This window comes from Lutjanus erythropterus, chromosome 13, assembly GCF_056507025.1.
Source record: "Lutjanus erythropterus isolate fLutEry1 chromosome 13, fLutEry1.hap2, whole genome shotgun sequence".
Lineage (NCBI taxonomy): Eukaryota > Metazoa > Chordata > Actinopteri > Lutjaniformes > Lutjanidae > Lutjanus > Lutjanus erythropterus.
The window spans coordinates 32,125,211-32,138,840 of record NC_139329.1 but is presented as its reverse complement, the minus strand read 5'-3'; the positions used below and the strand labels follow the sequence as shown (position 1 = coordinate 32,138,840).

The 13,630-nt window shown below is 39.5% G+C and overlaps 1 protein-coding gene across 3 annotated transcripts; it reads right to left on the bottom strand.

The window, feature by feature from the left end:
* Positions 1-2,925: 2,925 nt before the first annotated feature.
* Positions 2,926-12,960, bottom strand: nr2c1 (nuclear receptor subfamily 2, group C, member 1). Of its 3 annotated transcripts, none has more exons than XM_084733348.1 (14): positions 12,816-12,960; positions 10,149-10,283; positions 9,686-9,919; positions 9,460-9,538; positions 9,192-9,371; positions 8,950-9,100; positions 7,719-7,815; positions 7,227-7,414; positions 6,103-6,253; positions 5,877-5,998; positions 5,593-5,735; positions 4,578-4,715; positions 4,309-4,414; positions 2,926-3,803 (listed from the first exon to the last, which is right to left on the bottom strand). In XM_084733348.1, the coding sequence occupies exons 2-14, from the start codon at positions 10,218-10,220 to the stop codon at positions 3,632-3,634; spliced, it is 1,833 nt and encodes a 610-aa protein (XP_084589474.1). In that variant the 5' UTR covers positions 10,221-10,283; positions 12,816-12,960; the 3' UTR covers positions 2,926-3,631. The 3 variants fall into 3 exon arrangements, with proteins under 3 accessions (XP_084589474.1, XP_084589476.1, XP_084589475.1); XM_084733350.1 differs by having other exon boundaries at positions 7,227-7,411; XM_084733349.1 differs by lacking the exon at positions 12,816-12,960 and adding an exon at positions 12,623-12,779.
* Positions 12,961-13,630: the final 670 nt, after the last annotated feature.

Sequence of the window (13,630 nt, the reverse complement as noted above, 5' to 3'; positions counted from 1 at the left end):
GTGGTATTGTGTTCTTTTTTGTGCAATTACTCACAGTTTCTTGACTTTATAGTAGGCCCGATATGATAATCTCCTATAATAACACAGCTGAAACTTTATTTGCCGGTGCTTTCATTTTATTTACAGAGGTATTAAAGCTGAATCTATGAGTAAATTAAAATTAACGTAAGAGATTTTAGCTAATTTTCATCAAACTGGTTCAGTGATCTTGCTTTGCAGCACATTCACCAGTTTCACTCAAGCAGTCAAACCCAAAGCCCTGCAGGAGGCCCTGGGAACGGGCCAACTGGCGCTCTCACTCACATTCATGCAGCCTGGAATGAGTTAATCCACCTCGCTGTGAACACAAAGGCCCGTGTTGCATCACAGCTCGCTTAACCTTTACAGTTACACACAATAAGTGTTTGTTTTTGCAGTCTGTAAACAGAGGTCCTGTTTTGTTTGTGCTGATCATACAGTGCGCGCAGCATACATCGACATGCGCTAACCTCTGGGGGTCATAGGGGGCAGGTCAAACGATGCAGAGATATGATAGGACTGTGGAGAATCACACGAAGAAGCTGCTGGATCCACTGGACAATGGACTTCTAAAAACAGCAGCGGCGGACAATATCATTCATCCGCTCATCAAGCTTTAATGCTCCTATCAGTGCCTTTAATTAGCTGGACACATCCAGCGGGTAACTACAGCAAAAGAAAGCATACCGTCCTCTGCTCACCCATATCCACAGAGCACTGATGAAAAATTGATCAGCTAATAACACACACTGAAAGTCAAACCCCTCGCACATGCACCCTGCAACATCTTCCACCTCCACGTGACGTCAGGTGACACGACACTCAGCTGTAAGGGCAGGAAACACATTTTCATCATTAATTCAGAGGGAACATGTAAACAATCTGCTGTCTTTATACAGTACAAGCAATTCCAAGAAGCTATGTTTTTCACCCCATCAAAAAATCAAATATACACATTTTTACCTGTAGTGCTGTTCATCCATCTAGATAGTTCTGGTTTCTCTTAGTTCCCAGAGTGGATTTGCAGTTTAGTTTGTATTGTTTAAGAACAAAACAACACTTTGCACATCTATTTGATGAGGAAGGTGCATAGGAGAGGGAAGAGTCAACCAAAAAGTTGCAAAAGAACGACTGCACAGTCTAACTTGCACTGTAACAGTGTTAAAAGCAGGAGTCCTTTTGCAATTTTTTTAGTTTTTCTTGCTTGAATAAGTTTAGTTTTCATTTGTTGCAATATTAGTTAGTAGATTTATTTATTTTTCTAAGTACGCACTATTATCATTTCAGTTAGTTTTAGTTATTTTCTGTCTAGTTATTTTTTTTTCCAGTTAGCTTTTTTCACCTTTTCAGTTTAGTTTCAGTTAACTATAATAAGCTCAACATTGACCTTCCTGAGAGCAGTTTGATGTAGGAACTATTTTCATTCTGCCAAACTAAACGCTCCAACTGCATCACTGCACAAAGGGAAGTATGTTTTTTGGACCAGCACAAACCAAGTGCCATTTAGTTCTGTTATATTTGAAGGTTTGACATCTCAATGACAAATACTCTCCAAAACTCTTCAGCTCACGCCAAAACAATCTAGATGGATAAATAGCACCACAAGCGAGAGGAAAAAATATGTATTTCTGATTTTGGGGTGAACTGTCCCTTTAACCTCATTCAGTAAACCTGCTCCTACAAAGTCCTAAAGTGGACTGATAAACATGTGTGAGCCACCGTCGAACTGCGGATTAGTGGCAACATTTGATGAGGAAAAAGACAACATGTTTACAAAACTGCTGAGTTCAACAAACAATCAAATGTTTATGAGATCAGTTTGAATGGTGGACAAAGGTTGATCAGTCTCCTGTAGGTCTACTTGTCAACTACAGATTCTTCACATACTCCAAATAACTGAATTTGTACTTAATTTCTGTGGGCTGTATTGTTGTTTTTATGATTGTTTGTTTTAGTGCTTTCAGTCTTTTCGCAGCAATGACATGAATGAAAGCTACTACCACCGTTCCAATTAAAGGACAACTCCATCTGCGTACTTTTCCAGGTTTTCCAGATAGAAACTCCTGCTTAGGTCAGAGCACTGATGCCCTTGACTCCCTCCCTCAGCCCAGGGGGGGGTTTATATGTTGCAACGTCATCATGCAGAAACCTACATCAGGTCACAAGGGGAAACATTTTTAGAAGGGCTTGGGAAAATACCATTATGTTGCTAAGACATGCACACTTCAACCAAAATCTGAAAGGGAGAATGGCAGCAAATGTAAGAAGGCAATTGTAAAAGTCAGACTTCTTGTATTAAATTGAACACTGTAGTCTTGCCCTTATATTATCAATTGGTGCACATACTTATGTTTATTATATAAAAAGATTACTAGTGTATTTCATGTAGTCTGTGAATTATGAAGGAAAATGTAAAAGTTGGCCCTAGTCTCCCCTACATGAGGAAAACTACATAATGATATAAAACCTCAAAAAACAAACCAAAAAAAAAAAAAAAAAAACATAACTGACCTGCCCTTTTGCACAGTTAACCAGACCAGATATAAAAAATGGGCACAGCCGCAGAAAATACTTCCCCTCTCTTCACCCACACAGAAAGCCTATTATAATGCAGACTGCTGACTTCCCAATTTATCCGAACATGACTGAGCATGGGTCCAACTCAACATATTTCAGGGTATTTGGTGTCCACAGCTGTTTTTTCCAAAATAATGACACAGAAACAAATTTGTGTTAAAAAGCAAACAGCCCGAAAAGCTACACCTGATTCTGGTAAACAGAACTGATAAACATTACATGACATAAAGTGAAGAATCTGATGAGGTAAACGTCAGTATAATCAGCTCCACCTATTATTGATGCTGTCAATCAAATGACAGCTCAACTACATAAATAAATGAGGAAAAATGACTGAAATTTGTTTTTATTTTCAAATTACTTGACCATCATTTTCAGTCCACATTAAAGTGTCCAAAATATGGACTCCATGACTTACCAAGTGCTGCTCAGTGTCGCCTTCTTGGTGCATTCTATACACAAATCTATATACACAATTACTTCAGATCCACACCATGTCAAATGTTTGACAATATTTGATGCTGCCCGATCCTTTGGATTGGCAAACAAATAAGAAATAAAGGTTATAACCTTCAGCGATAACAACATGTCACAAATTAATTCACATTGACAAGTTTTTCTTTCCTCATAATTATTAGAAAGTAAAAAAAAAAAGCATGACCATGTAGGAAAGCGGTGAAAAACAAACCATCCCGATTCCTTCAAAGTACAAACGAGACCTGCAGAAAAAGGAAAGGCCTGGAGGCGATGAAGCATAAAATACTATGTACAATAAAAAGCGCACTCTACTATGCAGGTTTCAAAGGTTCGTTCCTGAAGGGGAGTTGATTTTCATTTGTCCTCTTTGCTCTACTGACTGGTTACTGAGGAGTCAGAAGTAGGAGCAAGGTGAGAGTGAAGACAGATTCCCATAGGATGCTGTGTCATAAATACAGTATGTTATGACCACTTAGTGATCGTTCTGTGGAGCACTCTGATTGGTTGGCTGTCGAGTTTTCACAGTCCAATGTTTTTCGATTACAAATGGCACAGTGTGTCAGACGCCGGAGACCGCCTGGCTGTTATAGTCGGTGGACTCCATTTTGAGGATGTAAGGGATAATGCTGTCGATCTGCACGTTGCCGATGAGCCCGGCGAAGAAGAGCTCCTCGGTGACAGCTGCACTTATCAGCCGGAGGGCAGGAAGACGCAGCAACAGCTTGGATAACCTGAGAGCAATGAGGGGGAAAGAAGACATAAATTTAAACATGTGTTCTGTAGCAAGTACATCTATGGTATCATCATAAATCTGTCTTCATAAAAACAGAGCCATTCTCCACCAGTGTCAATGAGCTGGTATTATAGGGATAGTTTGGATTATATGAAGTGTGGCTGATGCCGGTCGACACACCTCAGTGCCAGCAGCGCACAATAACATAAACAAACCAACCGATCGAGGCAGCAGTAGCCCAGCAACTCCTGTGTTTGGAGAGAGCAATATTTGGCTTGTATGACAGACATTTCCTGTTAGAAAAAGCTGTCTGACAGCAGGGTAAAGGTGTGAAAATATTCTAAATACAGCGTAAACTTAAACTCATATTAATTTTAGTTTAATAATAACTGGCTCCCAAGTATCATGATGGTATTAAATCAGGATATATGTGTGTCATCCCAGCCCTACTGACTAAAATCCAAACTATTCCTTTAAGTAGTAGAGAGGTAAAGCTTACTGACCGATAGGAGTCTTCTGGGTAACTTCTGGTTACATAGTCCTGCAGCTCCATGTAGGCCTTCTCCTGAAACCGCTCTATCTGTGGAGTGTTATCAATGCCAGGGTGATCTGGAACAAACACAACACACGAGTACAGTCAGACATGAGTCCATGCACATTCGGCTCTCTGTAAAATGTACGTTTAGGTTTTTCCTCTGAAGATTCTGTCGTCACAGGAATACAAAAACTTGACCATTTTCATTTTGTGAACCGCCCAGTTGTTTTTACGCACCAGGACTGAAGAGGACGATGGCTTTGAGGTAGGCATATTCATAAGAGTCTGGAGACAGCTTGATCATGCTGTTACAGAACTCCTGCATCCTCCAGATGTGTTCCATTACGAGTTTCACTCGCTCTGGGGACAGCTTGTCTGCAGGGGAGAAAAAACACAAAAAACAAATTAAGACGAGCGAAGGATGCATTTGGCCGAGCACCAGTGCAATTTGCAGCAAATTCAACACATGCTGTGTCAAAAAGTAAACATGACAGTTCAGCAGGGCATAAAATGTTTTCCTGCTTTGCATCAAACAGAAAAACATTGTGCCTCATGCATAAATCTTTCACACAGAGATTTTAACCTTCCATGTGTGCAAACAACTGAAGAACTTTGGCTGCATTCATCAATCCTTGCCTGCTTCCCATTTGTTCTTAGGTAAGACCAAACTTTTAGAGTGCCCATGTAAGTCAGTGAACACAAAAGCCAACTTAGTTTTGTGCTGTGAAATGTTAATAAAAAATAAATGTTAATAAATTTGGACTTAATTTCTTGTACAGCTCACAACCTTGCTGTACCTGCAGCTCCCCCTTCAGAAAAACCTAAATGTTGGCTCCACAGCACTAATTCATGTCAGGTAAAAAAGCATTTCTTATTTTGTTTGTTTTTCACTGCCCTTAGGTGGAATCTTTATAATTTAACTTTACCTGTCAAATATCAGTGGCTTGCTGGTTTGTGGTTTGCACAAACCACTGAAGTCTGTTGCCCTTATATGGATTTATCAGAGTGTTTCTATATACCAATGGCAAACTTCCTGGCATGTGCATCCAATTTAAGATCAAACACCATTTATCCACATAGTTAAATAGGTCAGATTTGTCTGTCAGCGCACATTTCATGAATCCCACATAATTTTTTTGTATTTTTCTCTCATTGCTTCTAAGAAAAGAATAAGAAAACATTCATGCATGATGCTCATTGTTTGTATCAAAGTGTTGAACCTTCCAGGCAAACAACAGCAGAGCCCTCCTACCTTCCTGTAAGCTGGTCTGCAGATGGTTGATAATGGCACTTAAGATGGTACCAACATTCATAACGTTGGAGCACTGTGCCAGACCCAGGGCAAACAGCTCATTCCAGCAAGCTTTCATCAAGTTGATGTCATTGTCTTGGCCACTGTAAGTAAAATGAGATTAATTTAAATTTACAACAGATAAGCATGGACACACAAAGGAAACATCACTTAACTGACAAGTAAGGACACAGACCAAAAGGTGTATTTATGAAACAATAAAAAACTTTGTGACAACGTCTTACCCAAGAGTTTGAAAGGCAGGAATAGAGCGTGCCCAGTGCATAGAGAGAAAAAGGAGCCGAGAAGCTGACTCACAGATGTAGTTGACATTGAGGTACTCTGGCACAGGCAAAGGCATCATGAGCTGGAAGAACACATTGTAGAGTTGAGGAAAATGTGTGACTCAGTCAAACATAAGCAGGACTTTTGGTTCTCATCCTCAGAGCTGAGGTCAGTGGTCACTGTTACCTTGAAAGGGATATGGCTGTCAGAGAGTAGAGGGCCCTCCAGCTCCACCACAGGACCTGATTGGTCCCCTGACATCAGCTGCATTGTGGCCTCCAGGGACTCTCCTGTGCCATCACCGGGGTGCAGGACTTTGGCCAGGTTGTCAAAAGCTCTAATGATACACAAAATATGAACATGAAACCCAGTGACAACACAAAAAGTTTACATTCATACACATTTTGATTTGGACATCTAATATACAGGGTTTCAACACATTTTCTTTTCAAAATTCCATATTTTTCCAGACTCTAATTTCCAGACTTAAGACTTTTTATACCCCTTCTAAGTACGAATAGCTAGACTATTTATTACAGATATTTATTATGTATATAAATGCCTTTAAAATACTGCTGTAAAACATCCTTAGCCAGCCAGGATTTATATTTGGGATTGTCAAGCCAGCCCTCGGAAAATTTGCATTTAGCCATCCTGGCTGTTCAGTCCACACTCCTATACAAAAAGTTAGATGACATCTCTGCCCAAGAAAAAGTAAACTAACCTGCGCTACCTATACTCATGATATTTTTGTTTTACATATTGAATAAATAATATTATATTGCTGTTCTGCTCATATTTTTTGTCTTTTATAAATAAGAACTGAAAATCTGTTGAAAAAAAAAAAATCATTATTATACTGTCTTGTATGATAATTTTATTCATATAAAATCTGAATTTTCTATTTTAGAAAACAGAATAGGAGCAATAGTCTGGGAACAGGCATATTTCTCATATTATGTTTCCTTGTTTCCATCCCTCTCCAGACCTGGAAACTACTAAAATCAAATTCCATACTTTTCCACAGTGCGTGGGAAAGATAGCAGACAACCCAAAGCACTGCAGCTCACCCTTGACATATGGCACGTTTTGATTGACTGGCAGTGAATCTAATTAAGTCCTTAAGAGCTGAGTCACAAACCACATGGCCCTACAGGAAATTCTATTACAGCTCTGTGACAAGCAGGCAGAAACATCCCCCAGGTTTCTATCTAATGCTCCTGTAGATCTCCAGTGTATCTATCATCTTATTGTGAAACAACCACTGGTCAGTATCAAAGCCTTTTGATGCTTTATGACATCTCCCTCACCGAGTGATGTCACTTGCAGTTTGCTCGTCTCCTTGGATGTCTGTGATGGAGCTGTCCCCGTTGCTAAGCGTTTCAACTCCCATCAGATCATTGCCGCTGTCACTCGGCTCCCTGGTCTTGTTGAGGTGGCCGAGGGACGTCACTACATTTGCCAGCGTGCCAAGGTCACCTTGTGATGGGTCGTCCTGCTGAAGTCAGTCATGATTAAGCATATTTCATAAAGACAAAATCTGAACATGTTGCACTGCACTGTCTCTGATTAGCTAAATGTTTGTGGTTATCACTGAACTACGTGCAGAATGAACAACAGAGGAACAGAGCAGTTCACATCACGCAGATATTTAGCCACATGCACCAAGCAAATATTGATCAAGTATCAATGTAAAGCATTTTAAACCCCGATATTCTCAAAATTTGAAGGGTCAATTAAATGTAGTGCAGTAAGTGTAGTTAAAGGTAATGTTAAATGTAAATAAACTATGTCTGTGTTACCTTTTCAGGGGATGCTGGGATCAAGATGGTGTTTTCCAGCTTGGAGAAAGGCTGCTGGATGTTGAGCAACATGCTTGACTCAAGCAAACTTGTAGACCTGAAGTTAGAGATTTAATATTTCACATTGAATCATGTAATATGGAACCATGCAATATAATAAAGTCATTACTCAAACTTTTGTCAGTTTATCAGGTCCACATGTACAATCCAATTTAACTCAATCCAATCCAAAGAAATGTGTCAGAGAAGTGCAAATTCAACTCTAGTCATGTTTGAGGCCGTCAATAGCAGCCGTGTTATGCTGGACTACATTATACTGAGAGTAGGGCTGGGTACCAAAATTCAATACATTTATGGCACCAACCAAACTGCTTCAGTACTAATGAGTTTCAAAGAATGCCATGTCAGCCAGTACCAAATTTCAGTACCAAAGGAGTAAATCTCACCAGTGTCAGTGAGCCAGTAAGCATGGAGCATGTTTGTACCAAGATTGGCTGTCTAACATCACAAATCGTAGCATCAGGAAAAGCAGCATGTTACACCCAGTGACAGGGATTGTTGCGTTTTTTGGCCACTAGATAGTAAACTTTGTGCTGCTGGTTAGCTAGCCACTACAGCTAACCTCTATCAGTGAGCTGTTCATCACATCAAGCTTCGGTGCATCTCATCCTCACCAAAGCAGGGATAGAGAACCTGGAGTGAAGGCGGAGATGGTTTATGATGGCAGTTAGGCTGTTACTTACAGACCAACAGGTCAGAGAAATACACCTTAAGTTGACATGGTTGATGGTGTCAGACCTGGGCTAGCTGCTCTCTCGCACAAAGACTGTAAGAGGTCTCACTCTGCCACTATTTCCAAGTACCACAAACATCACCATATCAGTCACTCCCTTCTTCATCTCCTATAGATTAGGGAGACTAGACATTACAATGGCATAATGCTTCCATACTATTTGTTATTAATGTACCTTTTAAATGTTATTTATATTTTGCGTAGTACAATTCGGTACAGATACTTCAGTGTTTTCATTTTATTCCACTTTTTTGAGAAGTACCCAGCCATATTTGAGTAATGTCTCTAGTTTCTAATACAGTCATTAGAAATGTAATAAATATATCATACAAAGATACTGTTTGCAACTGGGCTATTTACTGTGGTGAATTAGACTGTACAGGTGTATCTAATAAACTGTTAAATTAGTGTATTATATACTGATTTAAGAGGTTGTACCGTGCAGTTTCCTTGTCGGATACAAAAGTGGGTGTGGCAGCCAGAGGGCTGCACAGGTTCTTGCGGATGTAGATTTTCTCAGTCGAGGCCGCACAGTTGACAGATTTCTCTCGGGTGGTCACTTCAACAGGCTTCCTCTCACACTGCACAGCTGGAGACAAAACAAAGGCACCCGATCTTATTAATGTGAGTCCTAAATAACAAATCCACAGCTGTTTTTAAAGAATATAACAGTCTCTTACAATCTTGTTTCATGCCCAGAGCGATGCAGCGCTGCAGTCGACAGTACTGGCAGCGGTTTCGGTGGAGTTTGTTGATGGCACACTCCCCAGAGCCTCTGCATGTGTACACAAGGTTCTTTCTGATGCTGCGTTTGAAGAAGCCCTTACAGCCCTCACAGCTGACAGCTCCGTAATGACGCCCTAAGACAGGAAAGAATTGGTAGTTGGTGACTGCTTCCTCATGTGTGTCACTGCTAAATAATAATGTTAAAGCGAATTAAACTCCTACCTGAGGCCTTGTCCCCACAGACGACACAGTATTCCACAACCGGCTTCACAATAGACTGGTCTGAGCCTTCAGTCACAAACTGACAAACAACCAGAGACAATGGAGTAATTTAATTCAGAAAACAGTGCAATAAGTTTAAATTGACTAAATGTGTTCATGCTTCAGTCATAAGACCTTTCACTAACTTCCTTATCAAAACTAGGTCACTAACATCCTCTGGCGATACCTGAATCTGCTGCCCAGCCAGCTCAGGGGAGGCAAACAACAGCTGGTTAACCCCAGAGCCGTCTGGAGTGGCGAGGATGACCTTGTTGGGTGAGCCCTCCTGCTTGGCCAAGATCACCTTCCCGCCAGGGGAATAGTCAGCATTCGCTAAGATGAACTGCTGCTTTCCAGGGGAAGATGGCTCAAGTGCTGTGACGATCTGGATTTTCTGCCCAGTTTGCTGATCAGTTACAATCTATCAGAAATGTGGGGGAAAAAAATCACAACATGAGGGTTTGCTGACTGTACAGTGGAGTAAAAAGAAGAAATTTAACAAATAAAAGACTGAATTATACTGTTGACTTTTCTTTAATTGTGTTGTGAATTTAATTTCACCAAAATTATGCGCAAATTGTATATATTTATTTATTCTCACATAACTGAAACAGATAACAGTCTCTAGTAGTGGACAGGCCATCACACACCTGGATTCTGTGTCCTAATGCCATGCTGTTGTCTGCTGAGACAAGCTGAATCCTTTGGGTCTGTCCATCCATTCTGATACTGCACACACCTTCTTCCACTGCTCTTCACATCAGTGCCCCATGAGGCATGTGCACCTGTAGAGAGAGAGCATATGTTTTACTTTATGTTTTCTTAAAGCAAACCTTAAAAAATAAAACACCAATTTTCTTACCATCATCAAATCCCATGTATAATAGTTCTAAGTACTTAACAACTTCCCTACTCTGTCTGTCCATTATTTCCTACTGAATCTTAAAAACAGTTCATAAATATATAGATTAATTTTTAAAGGCCAAGTAGCTTCCTAACAGCCAAGCTGCAGTAAATAGTGACTTTGTTGGGGACTATTTTTATGCAGATTTGAGCACATTAGGGACAGTGGTAGGCAGAGCACCAGCCACCAGCCAACTGCTGGTAAAATATGAAAATGGCTTATACATTTTCCTCTCTCACCCACCAAAATACAAATGTAATGTTTCAAGTAAATTACTTTTTTGTATTTCTTTGTATTTTTCACAAGTTTAGAGTTATTTTTTGGTTAAAAAAAAGTGAAGAAAGAGACAGACAGAAGGTAGTGTCATGATAATCCTTGCTTGATTACTGTCCATATTTTTATGGCACTGGTGATCTGCCAAGATGCAATCTGTGGCTGCACTGCATGCTGGTCATGAGGTTACTGAGAAATTTTGAGGTTTGTCTGCTCAATAGAAAATTTCTCCCTGGGAGTAATATTGCACAGTATTAGGGCAGCAACTAACAATAATTTTCTTATTTGACTTTCCTCAATGGCTGGTAAAATTTGAACAGTGAGCACTAGTCATTTCACCGGTGGACAAAAATGTTAATTTTGTACTCTGCTGGTAGGTATTTAAAGCTGGAGATGTATGTTGAATAAACACAAAATGAAACATAGTGCCCATGTCTAAGGCTACACTAACAATACTTGTTGACAGGATCAAGTCACTGTTTTTGGTCTTTACATAGGAATTTGTTTACAATAAGAAAAATATAGAATATCATCTGCCTTATCTGTTAATATGTGTTTGAAAGGTCTATGTTGAATAAAGATCCTGTAAAACATTTCATAAAAGTTACTTTTAAGATAGCGTTTGGAAATTGTTTAATACTGTACAATAACTGTTTACAACAGTGCAAAGCCATCTACAATCATGCAATGACTGTTAACAAGTGTGGAAAACTGTCTAAAATTGAGCAATAGCTGTCTAAAATTGCAAACTGTTTACAACGTGCAATAACATCTCTATGGTGAAATATATGTGACACAGTGTACAAACAGTAGCGTCAAATAACGCACCTCACCACTATGCACTTGTTTTTCATTACTTTTTGTTAATATGCACCTCTTTTTATTACTTCTTGTTATCTTTTCTCTTCATATTATAATTTATCTGTATGATGAATGCTTGTGTGTATGTGCGGAAGGTAAAGAGCCCGTTTTAAGAGACGCACAGCAAATTTCGTTGTACCATGTGCAGTGACAATGAAGGTACTCTACTGGTGTGTGACTCAAATCATTACCAGTATGAATCACTGTATAATAGCTCAAAGCTTTTATTCAGACGTCCACTAACAGCAAACAAGTCTGAGAAACACTTTGCAAACGTTAAACCGATGTTTTCCTCACCCTTTAGCTAAAGATGTCTCTAACCAAAGCTTGATCGAGGTTTCTAAATACTATGAAGAACTAACCAAATCAAGACTGACTTGAAATTATCTGTAATGAACCAACGGGTAAACTGCAAACAACTGATTTATCACATAGTATGTCAGTAACTTATTATTGTGGCCTGGGCTAACAAGTCTAGCGTTAGCCGGCGCTAGCTTGAAACTGTACTAATGGTGGCCTTCTTATAAAATACAGCTTAAAATCACTGTAAAGTGACACCGAATGAGCGGTAAAGCTGTAGTAATAACACAAACAAGCTGTTGACAGCAAGCTATTTAAAATCGATACGGAAGATAAAGGTATTTCTTTTCCTGTGGGTGAAAGGTCAACATTGAAGGGTTAAAGCATGCTAGGGTTCAAGGCCCAGGATGCCGAATCGCAGAGTCAACGGCGGGACTTCGGTTTTGACAACTAGGACGATTTTAACATGAATTCTCACACGGGACGTCAACATCAGTCGGCAATTTAACAAGACATCTGTTGATTTAACACCCTAACATACCGTTGTCACATTCAGAATTGAATCAGTGATGTATCCGCTTAGTTTACGGAGACTAGTTAGCAACGCTAGCACAACAGCTAGCTAACGCCGGCTAACAGTAACCGGTTAGCTGACACAGCTACGCTTGATGCTAACTAGCATGCCTGTTAACATTATTACTGAAGCCGAACAGCTAGACGTAGTTGTAAACGTTGGTTAATTAACCAACTATGCAAGCACACATACATTACAGCATTAGTACATACTTGCGATTTTGTATCTTTATGCGTTGAGCTCCGGACGACAGTGCTAACGAGCTAGGTTAGCTGTTTGCTAACTGGTAGCTAATGGCTGCCTCCCTGCTGTAGAGCTGCTGAACGCTCCCTCCCTTCCTGTCTTACTGGCCCCTCGCCTCTTTCACGGACCCCTCATGCCGCCACATTAGTAAATAGTTTTTACCTGCCCAGGAGCCGTTAGGTCAGATGGTGTTAGTCCTCAATAAATTAATATTTTAACTGTTTGCTGCAGTTGGTGGGAGGGTCAGAGTTCGTGACCTTTTTTCCATCAATAAACGACTTATGCACATGCGCAGTTTGGTAGCCACGCTTCATAGCTTTCGCTGGTGTGAGTGTCAACCTGTCAAAACAAAATATTCTTCTTAATTAGCTTTAGTTTTTCTGTCAAAGTAGTGATAACATATCATTGGCAATCAGTATGGTATCATAATAGTTTAATTAACACTAGGCCTAATTAAAACTTGCTCAGAACAGTACTTTTTAGGGAGTATAGGCTACATCAATGGATGTAATGTGAATTTAATTGTATGAACCCCTTGAAATCAGATGAATTGTTCTTTTGTAATGTATGTCATTATTTAAAGATCTCTATTTCATTTTGTTTTATCTCATTTCCATCTCATTTAAAATGTTTATGTCTCATTTAATTGTTTGTTTTCATCCTTTTTTCATTTTTTATTTGTAGTATACTTTGGTATGAACTTGATGTAATATGTATATATGGTTTTTGTTGAATTAAATTAAAAAAGAAAAAGACGGCAAAGACAGAGTGCCGGTTTTAATGTTTTAAGTTCTAAAATAGATGATATAGTGAGCAATCAATGAACATGTTACTGTTTTTTTTTGTAATCTATACAGTACATACTCATTCTGAATCTGATGCCTACAACACATTTTAAAAAAGTTGGGACAGGGCAACTAAAGGATGGGAAAGTTGTGGGATGCTCAAAAAACACCTGTTTGGAAGATTCAGCAGGT